At 37.3% G+C, this 19,439-nt stretch overlaps 1 protein-coding gene and 1 long non-coding RNA gene across 4 annotated transcripts in view; one reads left to right on the plus strand and one right to left on the minus strand.

Annotated features, from left to right (window-relative positions):
• LOC111565695 (chemokine-like protein TAFA-5) overlaps positions 1 to 19,439 on the minus strand; it is a 204,798-nt gene that overhangs the window by 69,458 nt on the left and 115,901 nt on the right. For all 3 annotated transcript variants that reach the window (XM_055006532.1, XM_055006531.1, XM_055006533.1), the window contains exon 2: positions 8,864 to 9,013. In XM_055006532.1, the coding sequence (XP_054862507.1) occupies positions 8,864 to 9,013 (150 nt within the window). The remainder of the gene's footprint in view (positions 1 to 8,863; positions 9,014 to 19,439) is intronic.
• On the plus strand, positions 10,402 to 12,772 carry LOC129347886 (uncharacterized). The gene is made up of 3 exons (XR_008600205.1): positions 10,402 to 10,882; positions 11,497 to 11,655; positions 12,588 to 12,772. It is a non-coding gene; the product is annotated as an uncharacterized LOC129347886 (long non-coding RNA).

Raw genomic sequence — 19,439 nt, forward strand, 5'->3', positions numbered from 1 at the left:
CCTCTCCGCCTCCTCCTCGTTTTGACAAGGCCAAGGCCCGTGGTCATCCGTCTTCACTCGGCGCTACGCTTGTGCAAAACGGAAAAAAAAGGTGGAAAATGAAGAGGCGGCGGCGGCTAGCTCGCTAACCGGCTACCAGAGATGACAGTCCGTGTTTTCCCAACAGACCGCGGCCCCTTCCTATCCTACCAGGATCAAATCAAACCAGTGGGCTGATGCAGCGTGATTGGAGCTCTGGTACTGTCTAATAGCCCAGAGACTGAGTCTGACGCATACTGTTTTCTCTATCACTGCCTGATTCACTGGAACAATTCCTCATATGCAAAAGCTACCCAGGGATGTGGCGTGCGGTGGGAGGACGGTTGCTCTTACAGCTCGGCAATGCAGCTTCACTAAAATGACAATGCGAGTTGTGTGTAAGCAGTGGTGGGAGAAGGGCTTTGTTTATGTGAATGCAGCAATGGCACATCTTTTAAAAAGGCTTCATTACTAGTAAAAGTAGAGAATTCAAAATCTTACAAAAGTGATGTGAGCAAAATGTGAAGCAGAAAGTAAGATTATGGAGAAAAAAGGCTTGTTTGATCTGTATGTATTATGCAAAGTGTACAAGTAATTTAAATTATTCTATAGACTGTAGATTGTTGTGTAAAAATGCTAAATCTCCTAAAGACATTTCTGAATATGATTACACCACAACAACCCTATTTTCTTAAAAGAAGTTTTTTTTTTTGCACAGCATATTTAACAAGTTTTTATTTTTAATCATTGGGAAGTAAGGCTCAAAAACTGAGTCTGTAGTTTTGTAAGAAAGATCTTACCTACAACACTGCACAATTATCGATGAAAATTTTCATGAATTTTCGGATGACCGGCAGCATTACTCATCATCTTAATCGTAATTAGTAACAGAAATAGAGTACAGCTAATGTTAGTCCCTATGTTTATATGCTGTTGCTAACCAGTGGACATGTCAAAATGAAAAGTTCTGTTTACACACACCAATCTCATTGTCTGTTCCGATGTCATTAAGTGTCACAGAAGTCTTTGTCATGGTGGTCCTTTGGTTGCTTACTCTCAACAATACTCTCTGACTGCCTCCTCAGGTTACTACAGTGTTAAACAGTCAGCTAAACAGTAACCTGGTGACACAACTAGGCACCAATCTGAAACACATTTTCTCACATGCATGTCCTTTGTTTTCTGCCTTACTGGTTAATATATTTTTAAACAGGTAAAGTATTAACAGCGATTACTCGAATGCCTGTTAGTCATTACCATCCCTACATCAGTCAAAGTCATCTTTAACTTAGTTTACTGTGTGTTTTATCTCTTTTTGTGTAAATGAATTAAAATACAAATAGAGGGAGAAGCAGAGAGATTCAGAATTACTCACAATATCATCATATGTGTGTTGTTAACATTAAATCAGTGCTTCTTATTTTTGATATTATGGTTGTGAGCAGTATATCGCAACAAGTCAGGACTAATTGGTTAAGTAAAAATCACAATATTTGATTTCAAATGTAGTAAACTAGTGGAATAAAAGGTAAAAACAAATACTGTACTGTAAAACCACGCATCAAAGTATCATCTGCAGGCCTAAACCTGTTCAAACTGATCACCTATGGGGCTTTCATCAGTGTCAGGATCTCAGCAGAAGGAGATTAAACAAACATATTCATGTCAGGAACAAACTCCCTGCTGAGCCACCACGGCCACGACCACAATGACCCTCAACAAGCTCCTCTAAGTCTCTGGAGTTGTAGCTCCATCACCCCTGCAGCCACCATGACTAGGTAACTCTGCTTCTCTATAATAGCCTCTCCTGGTCCCCTAATAAGAATAAATATCGTCCCTCTTAAAAGTCATCATGCACAGACGTAAAAAGGCTCAAGAGCATGAAATTGCAGATACTGGAGGGTGTACTTATGCAACACTGGGGCCCGATACAGGCCTCAATGGATAGAACCAGTGAAGATGTACATTATAGAGAGAGACAAAGTGACTGTAAAAAGCAAGGAGAGAGGACGAAATAAGTAATGGAATAAAAGGAAAAGGTCAGAGGAGCATTTCATATCACAAAAATGCAATTCTGGAGGGTTTTGCTTTCTTTTCTCCGAGCTGGCCTCCCTTTATAAACTCATGCAACTAACAGCAGCAGAAAGCTTCGCATGCTCACGGCTTATCTCCCATTTTCACCTCGTCAAAGCAAACAGCTGGAAGATGGAAAATGCACAACAACAGACCCTTCAGGATCAACACTCCTGCAGCTTTTCCCCTCCGATTTCATTACCAGGTAGAGTAGTGGAAGCCACGCGAGGCCGGCGATGGAGCTGCGGATAATCCTGCATGCACGGGATGACCGATGCGAACAGAGTCTCAGGCATGAAGGACGCCGATCGTGTCAGCCAAGGTAAAGGCATATTACAACAGAGAGCAGACCTCAAGGACTCAAGCAGATTAAAACTGATTGAAATCCCATTTGTGGCGTTTGAGGTCTTTTCTGTCAGCGCCCTCCTCCCCTTCCCGACGTCCCCGAAGTGAGCAGAGTCGGAGTCTTGGATAAACAAATGAGATTGCATTTGTGGAGACAAGCATCTGAGATTTGCATGGCAATAATATCAAGCTGTGGGATTTTGTAATATGAACAGCAATAAAGGCATCTGTGTGTGAATGTGTGTTTGTGTCTGTTTTGTTTTTTTCGTGACAATGAAGGAAGGAAACGGTAAATTACAGTCTGACATAAAAAATATGCCCACACTTGTGCCTCTGTGTGCTCAAAAGCAAATATTATTTTCAGTCACATTCCTTCAGCTTCGGTTAACATGTGATAGCACAATACAAAAACACTAGATTTCATGTAAAAGTCCTGATTTTAAAGTCATATTTAGATGACAGAAGATGTAAAAGCTACAATTATTTATCCAGTATTGTCTAGTTTATTATGTGAGGTGCGTTATAATGTGTTATAAAGCAAAATCTAAATCAAAGTGCAGCAATTGTTACAGATTCCATTTAAGATCCTAACATGATTAGCTGCATGTTAAATTGAATTTGTTCTTGTTCATGCCTGATGTACACCTACTGTAAATGCAGTGCATACAGTACCAAATATGTGACTTTGTTTGGTCTCGTGGATTTTGTAAATGTATACTTTGCTGTATATTAATCAAGATCCCATTTCTTTGCAGAGAAATGTGTGTGATTAATTCTAGTCTCTGTTAAATTCTATATTTTCAAAATATAAGATTATTAAAAGCAGAAAGGAACACTCCACATAATAAACAATACATTTGTTTACAGCATTGTCTTTCTTATTTTATGGACTCCCCATAAAATTTCAATTTGTTAAAGAAAAACAAAACATGAAGCTTTTAAATTCTGTAAGTTCTGTAAATATATTTCTAAAAATAGCACAAAAACATGTTTTGGTTTTGTAATGATATTTTCTTTGTTTTCACGCTTGTATTTATCCAAACCATTACATATGATTGTTTACACATGTAAAATTAGAATTGGAAAATGTAATTTAATTAGGGAATAGTACTGTATTTTTATGAGATTGATTATGTTACAGTATATTTTTTTCTTTTTTAGCATACCAGCTTCCATAAAGTCTTTTTTTTCACAGCATAGAAACAAAAACTTTGTGCTCGTATCTCCTTACAGAAATCAGTGATGCAAAATAAACAATAGATTGTTTCTTGCCTTATATTTCAAATGGAAATAGCCACTGATTATCACTATGAGCAATATTTACCGTTGTTAATTGCAATGTAAAATAGGCAATTAGCAAATAAAACACTCAAACAGTAAAACTGTTCCAAAAATGATTTAATGCATGACTTTAAATTGAGTCTGTGATAGAAACGCCCTCAACAAACAAACCAAGTCCTCAGCTATGTCACAATGTGCCTAACTGATTGCTATATATGGGTGACAAATGTGGGAAAAAAAACATAAAATCTCTTTAAACCACCCTGGTATAGATTGTTTCTCCAAGTTTCTGGAACTCAGCTGGAGGGACAAACACCATTTTTCAAAAGATATTCTGCATTCGCTGTTTTAAGAATGGTTGTGGAGAGCGTTTTCTGAGAAGTTGTGACTCCCATCAGGATAGAAATGTTTCATCATAGGATAAAGGTGATCACTCAGAGCAGCTTTGTATTGATTAGCGGTGACCCTTCCTTCTAAGAAGGACAAGTGGATCCAAAAGATATCCACTAAATGTCCCCAGCAGCATTACAGAACCACCAGATTTTTCCTTTAATTTGTCATCCGTCTGTATGTTTCTTCCTGTCTTTCTTCTTTTCTGTGGCTCAGTAGTTGGTTGTACTGCAGACCTTTCCAACTGCCGTCCACCTGCACAGATCTCTTAAACCCAAACTGATAAGCTTAAGCTGTCTTCAGAATAGAGGGGTATCTATCCTACACAAAACGCCACGGAGCCCACGTTGTGACAAACGCCTCCCGATATTATCTAGATACTGTGGATTTATGAAGCGACGCGAGCCACTCATTCACCAGCCAAAGAGGCATGCGGACAGTCGAGTGCCTCCACAGTGCAGGTGGTCGTGTCTACAAGATCAGATTTTTCCTTTATAGGACTTCAATGAAACGCACACATCTCAGCGTGAAGAGGTTTGGCCGCAGGAAGAAAATGATTTCGGCGAAAAGGTCACATCTCCGGCGTTGCAACACACAAACTCTTGGTCGGTCTACTCACACCAAAAAAAACCTGCTACCTCATGTGATCAGCAGGTAAAGACAGTCAAACAGAGCGCTGAGGATTCGCTGCTTCTCCAATCAGAGGTGCAACTGTGAAGGCGCAGCTGATATTGGGCAAAACAAGACATCCAAAGTCACAGTTCACTGCAGGTCTTTGCTGATAATGGAGCTGTTTATTGTGCCGTCACCTGAGCGCACAACCTCCAGTCCCTCCACGGGTCGAGACCACATCATGAGGAACAGCGACAGACACTTTAAGAGGCAGTGGGATGGTGATGAAGATGTCAGATAGAGATGTGAATCTGTACAAGATCTGTTGAAACTCTCTGAACCGTCATAGAGGCAGAATGGTGACAACACGGTAAAATATCGTGAAGAAAATTTAATCAGATCAACTCTTAATTTCTAGTTCACATCATATAAATATATGTGATTTGCTCATTTCTTGTTGCTTGAATGTGAAATGTAAATTTTGTTATTTTCAAACCACTTCAGAACCGAATCACACAAGTTCTTATAACTTGAGTCATCTTGACGTGAAATATAGCTGAGAGTTCAGTCAACTCAATAAATTAAGTTCATACGATACAAAACTGCCATATAAGCTAAGATTGTTGGAGAGTTTCAACTCCCCAGAGACATGCTGAAAACTTGTCGTGTCTCTTCAGTACGTGTTAAATCTAATAAGTGATGTTTCACATTAATCAAAACAATTCAGACCCTGACAAAGGTTACTAAATTCAAAGTTTTATTATTTATCTCAGTGTAACTGGGAATAGTTTCACAAATTGTCTTATTGTCCTGTATTTACTCAAAACATGGTGTCCACAGCTGCAGGTCCAAGTCAAATGAAGACAAAACTCCATAAACCAAAAATATAAAAGGAAAGCAAGTCTGTCTGTATCCATTGGGCAGTTGATTCAACTTAATATTTTAATTTCATTGAACTTGTTTTCTTGTGTTCAGTTAATTTAACTCAGGTTTAATACTTTCACAATTAATGAACTAATTAAGCAACTGAAGTGCAGTTCACTTACTTACAAGGCAGTAGAAGAACTTAAGTTTCTCAGCTGAATGAAGTAAAAATGATTTACAGTGCAGAGAAAGATCTCTAGAAGACGAAGTTGCAGCTTTTTCCCATTAAATTGATGTATGCAGGGATGCCATGACAACAACCAGTAAGCCTCTTTGTCTACAGTGCACTTACTGTTAATAACATATTTTATTTTCATTTCTGCCTAACATAATTTGTCTTCAAATGCAGCACTTTTTTAAATAAACCCATGAACTTATCTAAAAATAAAATGCATTATGGAAATGAAGACGGGGCTGTTTTCCTTATATCTCAGTATGCCGACATTTGACGATACTCTTACATGAAAGTGTGAATATTTGCATTGAACACATGAAACAGTGCCAGAGGATCACGATTTGTATTCAGGTAACACAATTTACGTTAAATGCCACAGTAATCATTTTCCACTTAACTAAAAATGTGTGTTACTGCATGCATGGAAATCCATTACTTATTGTTAACTACTGACAGCTTGCAGGAGCTGATTTTAAAATTTACCAAAATCAAAGAAGATCATGTCAAAAAATAAGTACAAAATTGGAAATTACTGGCTTTTTTGGCATGTTTGGATGTAATTACAGGCACTCTATCTACAGTACACATTATCTAGTTCTAGATAAAGGTGGTATAGTTGGAAACATTTCAGACATTTCAGCTTTTTTCAGTTATTAATTGAATGCAAATAGTGGAAAAAGTAATTCCACCTTTAGAATAAGAAACTATATTCTCATCTTCAGTAGAAATAAGCTCTTGTAGGTGTTTTGCACAATTTTTCACCATTCTGACATCATCTTGCTACAATTTTTGACCATTTTCCCATGCAATACTCCTTCATTTGCAAGATGTTTAAGGATTTCTCTACATATTCTGCCCGTTTCAAATCCAATTTAAAATGGTATTTAAATCTGGGCTTTGACTCGTCCATTCCATGTCCCTCCATTTCATCCTTTTCAGTCATTCCTTGGTGGATTTGCTACTGTGCTTAGCACCATTATCCTGCTGAAAAGTCCACTTCCAGTTCAACATTGCCTCACATTTTCTTCCAGCACTGTTTGATACGATGCAGAATTCATAGCTGAATCAATGACTGCAGGCTGGTCCAGTCCCTGAGGCACTGAAGCAACACAAAACCAGAACAATTCTACCAACATGCTTCACAGCTCGTGTGAGGTTCTTCTTCTGAAAAGCCATCTCTGCCCAAACATGTCTACTGATACAGTGGCCAAACAACTCAATCTTTGATTTGTCTGTATTCCAGAAGGTCTGGTCTTTGCCTGTATGTTCACTGGCAAACTGTAGTTCTGCTCTAATGTTCTTTTTGGACAGCGGAGGCTTTTTCCTTGCACGCTTTCTGTACAGGCTAAATTTGTGCAACCCTCTATCTGACAGTAGATGCGGCATTTTGACACCAGCCGCTGCAGAGTTAGATGCAAATTATAGCGCTCTTGGAGACTTTCTTTGCACTAAAAGGTCTGTTCTTTGGCCAAACTTGATTCTTAGATGCATCGGCATCCACAAGCTAGAGAGATCTCTTTAGATCTTGGCATGATGACACCACAACTTTAATAGCAAAAAGAACATCAGATGTCAGAAGTTTAAATAAGACAATAAGAAGCATATCATTGACACCTAATCTGGAACCTCTGATTCTAATTTTATGGATTTGAAGGTGATAAATATATGGGTGAACTTACTTTTATTCCAATTCCTATTTATCTAAACTATGTAAATTACACAAAAATGACAATTTTATGTGTCATTTGTTGGTTTGTTATCAATATGCACTCTATCAATAGAATCAAATATCAAAATATGTCAACAAAACAACCATTTTCATGTATTGTACATTCCTTTTCACATGACTGTACATTCAAACAGCTTATTTTTATCAAGTATGTGAATGCTCAGCTGTCCTTTTGGAGTAAGTTTAATTTTTTGCTCTAATATTTTCTCTTCCTTTGGAAAAAATAAACATGAATCAGAAATTATAATGATTGTGATTGCAGCTGCAATTATAATCATTATAATCATCATAGTCAGTATTGATTTCTGGATGGTTTTGGACCACAAAAAAGGCAAAAGAAAAATATCAGCTACAGTTTTTGAGAGCCCTGGGTGGTAACTTCAAATTGCTTGATTTTGTCCAACTTGGAGTCTAAAACAGAAAAATTTGGACAAAAAAGCAGTTGGGAACCTACAAGCAGTGAGCATTTAGAGCTTTTGGTTTCAAACCTGCAGTGTGGAACTTTAGTTTTGTTTCTGGCAGTGAAAGTAATTTACACAAACCAAGTTGCTGTACACCTCCCCATTCCTGGCTTTCTTTTCTGGAGTTTAATCATTCGTCTGAGCATGGAGCTTCTTTTATGTCTGCAGCAACGGAAACTTTCATTTTTGGAAACTTGGAAGGTGTTTCCACCATACGTTCTACCATATTTCTAGTTGCTGTCAGCCTGTCTGTCCTCATTACTACACTTGTACCCCTTTGTTGCAACAGAAACCAGATTTAAAACTTCACTATGCTTCAAAATACAGACTGTATAATAATCTGCACTGTCTGAGCTAGTTTGAATGTAACAGATGTCAATTTCAATGTAAAAATCCTGCAATTTTAACTTTAAGCAATTATTTGGTTGTCAAAATACTTCCAAGTATTTTTCTGTCAACCATTTAACTGAATAATGAACTCTATTAATAAACATAACAGTAATTATATTCATCCAAAAGCAGTCAAACTGTGCTGAAACAGACATTATTACACAATTTGTGTCCCGTCCATCTGTCGGTGCAGGATTTAGAAACCTCCCCTGCAGCTGCTTTTTAAAATGCTTCTACTGTAAATAGATTTGGTGCAGGTTTGACCAACATAAAGACGGCGCTGTGATTCACTGGAGCTTTATCCAGACCGCACACTTGGCTTGATTTTACAAATAATTTTCTTCAGGCCAACAAGATTCAACGTACAAGTCAAGCACGCCTCAGGAAAAAAAACATTAGAGGTGTTTTAACCTGTCTCCTGAAAAGACAAAACCGAGCTAAACCACAACCTCCTCCTCCTCTTACCGTCCACACAGGCGGGTCTGGCTCTTGTAGTTCCAGCGATCTGGCCCTTCTTGCAGGCACAGCGGGCCGTCTGCCTGGCGATGGTCCGCCGTGGTTGGCTGCTGTCCCTGTCCAGCGTCACAATCTCACATGTCCCCGCTGCCAGCTGGCCTGGAAATGACATTGCACCACAGGACGCGAGGTCACAGAGATGAAATCATAAACAGGGCAAAATAAACTAGTCTGTCTCTTCTGGTGAATTTGGGATTCTGTCATGTGGTTGGACTGTGGCGTTTTTTTCTAAATCCTTTGTAGCTCAGTTGGCTCGATGTGAACGTTACCGAAATTGTGCCAGGTCAGACTGGAACAACCAGTGCTGGTACATGTACTGAACAGTGTATCTACTGACAGCAGCAAGAACTACAAATAAACATACACGATAATCTGATAGCAGAGAAAAATACTGAGTGTAAAGAACGATGTCAAGTTGTGTTTTGGTGCTTATGAATTGATTTTCCTGGTAGACAAACTGTGCTGTTTTTTCTTTCAAAAGTCAAAATCTCACTTTAATAGAACAGACTTCCTTTATTGTCATTGCAGTGTACAACAAAATTAAGCATCTGTCCTGTCAATGCATTTACGCAATCAGACTTTTTTTTTTTCATTAAAGCATTGGAGTTGGGTTCACATCAACATTTAGAGGCAAATATTTTAGAAATCGATAAGGGTTTGTGTAAAATATATATGCATATATCCACATACATTCAAAAGTAAATAAATAATAGTATTTTTTTAAAATAAAAGGGTGGATCTACTACTACTAATAATAATAGTAACAATATAATGATAATTAAAATTATTTTAAAACAAAAGGAAAATGGAGGAAGTGAAAGAAAAACAATTAAAAAGGAATAATAAAAATCTATACGTATATATATATATATATATATATATATATATATATATATACATACACATATATATACATATATATATATATATAAAATAAAAAATGAAATAAGAATAATACAAAAATAAAAAATGAATTTTAAACACTTTTAAAGGTATAATAAGAAATGTGCAAATATAAAATATAACATCGAGCAGAAAAAAAATTAGCGCACATATTCTTTTAAATCAGAATCAGAAATACTTTATTGATCCCAGAGGGGAAATTGTATACGTTACAATTGTTCTTGTTCAAAGTCTTAGAAATATAAATAGTACAACAAATACAGGGAAACATAAGTAGAAAAATATGTCCTAAAAATATAAACATAAGTAGAAACAGTATAAGCATAAATGTAAAATCTGCATTTTCTAAGAAAATAAAATGTAACTATACAGTGTAATAAATAGCAAGTTTTCCATCGAAGTCATTTTCACCTTGCTGGATATCCAGTGAGCATGCCATCTTGAAAATGTCACATTTACTGTATGTTAGAAGAAACGTGGGTTTCTCCAGGACCATTTTAAGTAAAACTCATCAGGAGCCAACAGAGAGTGGCACCGAGCAGCTAACAGAGGTGACATGTGTCAGGACCACTGTTCCCTCTAAGCTGCTCGCGTGCGCAATTGCGCACTGCTGACACGGTCTCCGCGCACAGAAAATCTGCGCTGCGCACAAAACAAAAATCCAACCTGAATTGTAAATAAAATAAACACGTAACAATTCATTCTGTGCTATTTTTCAGTGTGAGTCAGTGAGTGACCGGTGACTGGCTGCTGCAGCCAATGATGCGATTCACATACGTATTTACCATAGACTGTATATAATGGTATTTACGCAGCTAATCAACGTCAGGCGTCCTTATGTGGAGCCACCATTGTTGTCATAGATATGAATGAGTAGATAGGACACGCCCCTTTGAGCTGCGTGCTACAGCGAGGCTAAGCTAGTGGGGGCAAAGTTTCAGTGCATTCCCTTGATGTAGACGGCGTGAAAACGGAAACAATAAGTATGCCGGCTCACTGTGCTGCATACAATTGCACACTACATCATACGATTGAGACAAGGAAACTTGGAATGACTTTTCATAGGTAAGAATAGTTTTCGGCTCCTTTTTCATTATGAAATCTTGTTGAGAGCTTCCAGTCTATGAGAGCTAACTAGTTAGCCACTAGCAAAACACTAATGCGAGCTAGCAGCTTGACAACCAAATACCAGACGATTAATAGTAGCTGTAGTATAGTTGTACAAGCAGTAGTAGTAATACTAAAAGTACAAGCAGCAGTAGTAGTATAAACAGCTGTTAGAGTCGTAGAAGTAGTATCAGCATTTGTAATATTACAAATTGTAGTAGCAGTGCCAGTATCAGCAGCAGTAGTGTACTAGTAGTAGTCACATTGCTATTATTACTACCACCAATACTACCAATAGTAGTTATAAAGTTTAACTCATGTATATCCAGATTACCATCTATGTTCTTCCTCCAAACCCATTTTATGATTGGGATTACAGGCAGTTCTTTAGGACTGCTCTCAAATAATTGAAATGTTACTAAACAAGGTTATACTTATCAAATTAAATAGCTCTGGTCTCCAGTATATTGGCGAATTCGGTTATTTGTACTTAATTTATTAGCATGATTTCTTTTTAATATGCTGTGTACAGACTTAATTACTTCTCTGTCTACTTTTGTTACTCCATGTAGGTTTCCCAGAGACTATGGGTTGAGGAGGAATTGGAAGTTTGTCGGCTTAGACCTGGTGTCATTCCATCAGTGTTAAACTTCCCGGCTCATCTTGGAAGAGTACGTGCCAGAAAGACCACAACCAAGCAGCCTTGAGATCTTAGACAGCGTCTCCCTCAGGTGGGTGTCAACAGTGTTCACAGTCAGGTTTGTGGTAATCCCGTCAAAAAACAAAACAGAAAAAAAATCTAGATTATAAATCAACATGTAACCAAAGTACTCTTTGTATAACGCCATAGTATAGGATAGAGTTCAGAAAATGTCAAAGTATAGTATGCTTTACTCAAGAATAACATAGTATGGCCTGTAGTTCATAGTACAGCATGTTGGCAAGAAAAAAAAAACAAACATAGATTATTATGTGGTTCAAAAAGTGCAAAATGATAGGATGTTGCCTAAAATTGTCATGTATGATATGTGGTTCAAAAAATGTCATAGTGCAGTATATTGTCAAAATAGTATGTAATTCAAGAAAACATCAGAGTATAATATGTCATCTAAAAAATGCCATAAAATAATAATTTCATTGCACAAGTAAAAGTATAGTAACTTTTAAAACTGTTCGAATTCTTATATGTTGCTAAAAAAACAAAAAAACTAAAACAGTCACAGTAACATGTCAATTAAAAAAGCCTATAGTATAGTGTGTCGCCCAACAAACATCATAGTATAGCATGTCACTCTAAAAACGTCACAGTATAGCCTTTAGTCCACAGCTGTCAGTAGGTGAGGAGCAACACAAAAACAGTCCAAACGCTGGTTTCCAGAGGGTTAGATGAGAATTTATTTGAAAGAGTAAGTTTACAACAACACAACATGTGAGGGGGTTAAAAACAAATGGGTGTTAGTAAAATAAAAATAAATCAACAGAACTAAAAGTGAACTTCATGTTGACATTGATGGGCATTCCAACCAGGAACAAAGTAAAAGATAATCAATATGAAAAAAAAACTCTTCCTGTTCACCTCTTCAAGCCCAAAAACACACCACAGTAGCACCCTAAACTAAAACTACCAATGGGTTTCCTGTTTTCCTTTCTGAACAATTCAAAGGTCCCTCTCTGTCTCCCCACACATCCACCAACCACTGGAACACATCTCCAAAGTTCTGCCGGGCCAGCTCAGCTTCCCCTCAGAAGAAGTGGTGCCACCTGCCAGATGAAGGAGCCTTTTGAGAGGCAGCTGGCATCGTGATTGGACTGTACTTTGGTCTGTTCCAATCCAGCTTCAGCTCCAGAGACGGGAGGCGGGGACGAGTCAACGGAGGCCGTGTGGACAGAGGCATGCAGCTGAGTACAATCCAGAAAACAACAGAGGAGAGTGCAGCAGCCCAGAGCCAGAACGAAACAGAGTATGTCTCTTAGAAAAGACATCATAGTATAGCCTTTGTATGAAAAAAACAACTCATCATATACATCAGTATATTGTACAAATAACAAGTCAAAGGAAAGAGACATACATTGTAGAATTGTAGTAATTGTGGGCTGACTGATTTACTGATTATCAGTATTTATTTTTTACTGATTTATGGTAATAAATACATTTAAAAATGGCGCTACTTTGGCTCTGAACCTTTATCCTACCTGTGGTCGCTCTGTCTTTTGGAGTGATTTGATTGGTTATACGTAACGAATAAAAACTCCTTTAACTTAACATCTGTAAACAAAACAAAAACGTATCAACAAAGTTTTCTGTTAGAGTTTGTGTTCTTCTAAGTTTACTCAGGATTTTAAATTCTCTCATTTACTGCAATGAATATCTACCTCCAAATGTCTCACTAATAATCATTATCAGCCTTAAAACCCACAAAACACCCCTCTATACTCGACCACACTTAGTACAGTCCGGTTCCCCCTTCTATAAATCTGCTTGGAATCGTCCACTTCCTGTTTGTCAAAGTGGCCTTCTACCTGGACAGGTTTTGTTGGAGCTCATGCAACAAACATTTTGGGTAACTACACTTTAATATGGATGGATGACACTGAATTAGAGTCTGTTTTAATGAGACTGAGTTAAGATGTGTAGCTCTGTCATTAAATAGGAAATTATTTCTCAGAATTCACAGAGAAAAATCTGAAATGTTTGCTAGGTTAGCATCCCACATGTTCTTTGGCTCAGCTAAAGCTAACTCTCTCCAACTTCTGGATCTCTTGAGTTGCTTGTTGTTAAAATATCTTGCTGTAGGTGCTGAAGCTCAGAAAGTCTGAGATGTTTGTCCAAAATAAGCTCATTCTCAAGTCTGATCTGATCTGTCCTCTTTTGTTTTAACTTTCCCTAAACTTAAGAGTTAATGACAGAGCAGCACATCCAGACTCAATCTCATTTATGTAGAGATTAAACTTCAGTGTCATTCATTGATGTTAAAGTGCAGTTTTTCAAATGTTTGTTGCACATGCTCCCGACCAAAGCAGTCCAGGTGGAAGACGATGTGAAGAGAAAGCTCCAGAGGATGAATATCACACATTTACGTTGGAAATAAATGTCCTTTAATTAGACATTGTCATGCAAAAGTTGGATTTCCCTTTGTTGAGTGCTTTGTTGATGTTGGTTTCTAAATGTTTTTGACACTCGGCCCCAAAGATTAAAACCTTCTACGGCTCACAAGCTGCAACAATTCACACATTATCAACTATCTTTCTGACTAAACTAAGATAAAAAGTGAAAAACTGCCTGATTCCTGCATCATGAATGTAAATCTTTTTGGTTTTTATGACAGTAAACTGAATATATTTGGGTTTGACATTTTATAAACCAAAACAAGAAATGAATTACTGGAGAAAATGACAGATTAATGGACAAAGAAAATGTGTTTTCCAACATATATGGCTGAATTACTCCAACATTACAAGATACATACAATTTGAATTCAATTTTATTTATATAACGCCATTACAGGTCAAATTGTCTCAAGATGATTCTTATAGAGATTCTTATATTTTTTTGTCATACTTAAAATATGACAAACTTTCTCCACTAAAACTAATAAACATGAGGTCAAATAGAAGGAACAGTTTTAAATACTGCAGTCCCACGACGACAAGAATAAAGTTTGTCAACAAAAAGTAAATCTGCTGGTGGATTCCATTAAAGTCCTAATAAATGATAATAAAGTGTGATACTAAAGGTTTGTGGTGCTAAAAATGTCCAAGTAAAGATATCAAGTTGAACATCTGGATGGAGGTTGATAAAAGTTGACCTTCCTTCATTTCTCTGGAGCGACTCCATGGATTTTATGGATGGTGGTTAAAGATCCTGCTCTTCTAGTCGTCTTCCCTTCTAGTCGCTGTAAAAAGTCAGTCCATCCTGGCTGACTTCAACACCTCTTCATGACAACTTGTTCTGCCTTCGACCTGGTGGAAACTCCAGAAACTCAGGAAAACCCGTGGAGACTCGAAGAACTCGTGGAGACTCGAAAAACTCGTCGGGCGGGGGAAGGTGTGGTGGGCGGTGGGGGAGGAGTCAGGGCGGAGAGTAGGCGGGGAGGTGGGTGGGGAGTAGAGGGGGGAGGCCACCACCCACCTCCCGCCCTACTCTCCGCCCTGACTCCACCCAGGACTCTGCTTGGCTCCGCCATGTGGTCACTTCAGGAACTACGATGCCAAAGGGACGACGAATTTGTTTCTTTTCATCTGATCTGTAGCTCAGTGAGTTAAAGGACTGCCTGTGGAGCTGCAGGTCGCTGGTTCAAGACCGGACCCTTCTTAAGGTTTTTGAAAATCCTGACAAAGCCAAAGCATGAAAATTGCCGGTGGCGGGTCTTGAACCTGCGACCCTCCACTTGGGAGTCCGTCTTCTTACTCCCTGAGCTACTCGCTCAGATACTAATTCTTCTTTTTTTTGCGCATTTATCATACTATGTTTTTGTCGTTTTCGAGTTTTTTTTTTTTAAGTCGAGTCTCGACTCGACCGTTATTTCTCAGGAGGTTGGACTTCAGCCTTTGGCTGGAGGGTGGAAACCCTCAGTTCCAAGACTTTCCAAAGCCTCCACACCTCCCGAGTCCTCAGGACCTGAGCTTTCACACAGTCTGAGGGCTGAAATTTTCTAAGGTCCCACAGTAGTTCTCTGTTAGTTTGAACCTTCAGACAGAGTCCAAGGGGCTGATATCCTCTAAGTTCCCTGAGTAATCTCTGTTAGTTTGAACCTTCAGACAGTCTGAGGACTGAAATTTGAAAGTTTCTCAGTACTTCTCTGTTAGTTTGAACCTTCAGACACTCTGAGGACTGAAGTTTAAAAGTTTCTCAGTACTTCTCTGTTAGTTTGAACTTTCTGGTTAACAGAAGCCTTAAAACCTTGTGACCATGAGTCCTTGATTTCACATTTAGACCATCCATCTGAGTTCTTCTCAGACCCTTCATCTGTGTGTTTTTTAGAAATCCTCAACAAACTTTGATTCTCTTCACAGAACAGTAAAGTTTGTGTGAGCTCAGAAGGTAACATTAGTTTGATCAATGCCTTCAACTACTAGTAGAACTTTATCTGGAAAGCAGTTTTCTGAAATGAGTTCTTAGTAATCTGTCCCACAATCAAACCAAGAACATAGAAGAGGAAATGTTTGAAGAAACAACTTGATGTTTCATTTCCAGACTAGAAAACGCTTTAAGACTTTTTTCTGTTTTTGCTCTTTCTTTCATCTTTTTATTGTCTCTTCTGTTTAATTTGACCTTCTAAAGTTAACTGGTGTCCTTTTCAAATGTTTTGTCTTAGTTTGATTCTTCTTAAATGTTTAGTTTTGCTCTTTTCTCACCTTTTATTCTTTTCTAATGTCTGATTTGATTTTGAAATGTTTTGTCTTTTTAGTGTTTAATTGTTGTTTTTTCAAATGTTTTATTTGGCTTGTTTGAAAGATTCCTTATTCTTTCCCAATGTTTAATTTTTTGATTAAATCTCTGTTAAGGTTTTTCTTTTTAAATGTTTTACCACCTTTTGTTTAATTTTCTTTTTAAATGCTTCATTGTATTTTCTGTTTAATTCCTATTTAAAGTTTTATTGTCTTTAAGATTAAAATTTCAAATTAAACATTTAATTTTTTAAGTAAATGTTTTGTCTTTGTAAAGGTTTAATAATGTAATTAAATGTTTTGTATTTTTAAAAAATGTTTAATATTCTTCTTGTTTAATTGTATCTTTTAAATGTTTAAGGATCTAAAATATTTCATCTTTCATGTTTAACATTTTTGTTTAAAAACATTTAATTTCATAATTACATGTTTTGTATTTTCCATTTAATTATCTAATTAAATATTTTGTCTCTTTAATACAATTTAATTGTATTTAATGTTTAAATTTCTTGTTAAAAGTTTTATGGTATTAAATGTTTTTTCCTTTGATTTAATTGCTTTTTTAAATGCAATGTACTTCTTTAATCTTTTTTTTGTCAAGATTTTAACCCCAACCTTAAAAATGAAATAAACTCTTAAATCACAACGAAAATACTTCTTTTGTCACAATCATGAGTTAGTCAATTATTCACTTTATCAATTCAACTTTATTTGTTTAGCACCTTTCACACAAATGACAAAACTAAACAAGCAAAGAGAAAAAACTATGCTAAAACTATGATTAAAACTCAAAAACATTAAAAAAAACAAAAAAAAGATTTAACATGGTAATAAAATATGTTGTGTCCAGGGGATGGAGGGAGTTTATTGAAGTCTTTTTGGGCTCACATGGTAAATCATTTAAAATATAAACTTGATATTCAGTCTAAGGAAACTGCAGAGCGACAGAAGAAGCAACAATATCTCCTGTTTTCTCCTTTAATGAGTCGACTCTTCTTGTGCTTTTAGACCAAAGAACTACAGACTCTTCCCAACCTGCTCAAACTCTTGGTACAGGACCTCACCACACGGGTCAAGAAGGTTTCCTTCTCATTTCTACTCTGAAGCTCACCTTCTCCTGCTCAAACTGCTGACAAATGTTTCTGCTGCTCTAAAGTCTGGTCTCCAGAACTTCCTAAAAACTCTCAAAGTCTCTTCTGCTGCAGGTTGCTTTGTAGAACTGTTCCAGAAAACCTCACTAAACCACATGGAGGGGCCTCAAGATAGTCGTCCAAATGAAACCATACAAAAACCAAACTATCACAACCCAAATGCTAAAGTCTCCTGCAGCCTACCAGAGAACCTCTGAGAACAGAGAATCAGGACAGGAACTCTTACCTTCTGGACAACCAACATTGGTTCACAAACAAGAATACAGAATGTGTCTGACCAAAAACCTCTGAAGACTCACTACAGCCAAGATAAAGACACAACTCAGCTGTACCAAATCCACTAATCACTGCACACATTAGCACCATGTGGCTAAAGAACCACCTTTATCAGGACGACTATCCAGTACAAAGCCCTAAAGCACACCAAGAAACACATTAAAGACGATTTTACTGCTGGAAGCTGCAGGCCAACGCCTAAAGAACAAATTAAAGCAATGGAGCCAAACCCAGTTCAGTGGTGCAGAGAAGCAGAGGAAATGTTTGTCTGCAGCTAAATAAAGCAGGAAGACAGTGAGCTGCTCAGGTGTTCCTGATAACACCAATCAGCCACCTGGACAGCCAATAGGAACACAGCTTCCTGCAAGTCCAGAGGGCTGGCTTAGTGAAGGAAATTCAATTTAAAGTTGAAGCAGAAAGTTAACAAAGAAAGTTGAAAACCACCTTCTGATACCTGAAATCTCTGAGTTTTCACACAAAGAACACCTGAACATGTCAAACTGGTTCCATAGTAGATCCATCATTGTAAAAACGTCATAGTATGGTGTGTTGCTCAAAAAACATTAGGACCCGGCTGTCAGGGGACAAACATGTAAGAAACATGAGAACAGAGAGAACCCAACCAGTAGGTCACAGTTTATCATCCCCCAGTCATCTCCTGAAGTCCATATGGTGAGAGACATCAGTATCTGGTTGTTAATTTACCAGAGGATGCTTATAATCATGCTGATGTGGTCTGTACTCTACAGTATTTTAGTGACTCAATAAATGCCTAAGTTGTTTTTTTTTAAAATGCTTTTTAGTTTTTAATAAACATTTAACAGCCTATATGTGATCAATAAATGGCCTTTGTCTATCTTAAGAAAAATTCACTCAGAACTCTGATATGTTAACAGTACTAAATAAATCAATAAATACATGCATACACACAAAAATAAGTTAATACATTAACTGTGTTAAGATAAGATTTAGATTTTTTAAAAAGTTGTTTATGTTTTTGCAGAATCCAGTATTGCTCACTGGTTGGTCATTACATTTTGTTAGTTTGATTTCACTGTTTAAAATGATGCCACCTCTTTTCAGACAGAACCTGTGATAATAAAACAATACAATTTTTTTAGTTCCGTGTTAATAAAGCACTTAAAGCTTTAAGTATGGCTAAATGCTTTTTTCAGAATTAAATATATCACTCCTTAGGTGGTAGTGGCCCCAAGTTCAGTAAAGTTGGAAAGATATTCACAGATTCGGCTTCCAGCATCAATAACTCATTAGATATAGGTTGTCAAAACATAAACGGTGCCTCTTTCCCATTGTTGCAAGGCAGACTGTGCTACAAGCCCAGTTTTATCAAAAGTAGCTGTCTTTCAAGCTACAGGAATAACATTGGTGTCTATGGAGTGAACAGGGTCCGTCTGCAATTTGCAAAACTGCTGCAACAGTAAAGAGAGACAAATATTCAATAACTTCACTCTTATACATTGTAGTGTCACTAAAATCACTGCAGCCTTCAACTGGCTCCTGTTGACAAAGTGTTTTAACAGAAATGTAAATGCTGTAATTTGATTCTTTTAATGAACCATGTAACTTGAATGGATGTGATGCTGGTGTGACCACAGTGCACACGTCTGATGTTGCTCACAGTGGTCCAAGGGACGCTCAGGGAGTTTGTGTGTTTGCTCACACTCATGAAAAATTACAGG

This window comes from Amphiprion ocellaris, chromosome 21, assembly GCF_022539595.1.
Source record: "Amphiprion ocellaris isolate individual 3 ecotype Okinawa chromosome 21, ASM2253959v1, whole genome shotgun sequence".
NCBI lineage: Eukaryota > Metazoa > Chordata > Actinopteri > Pomacentridae > Amphiprion > Amphiprion ocellaris.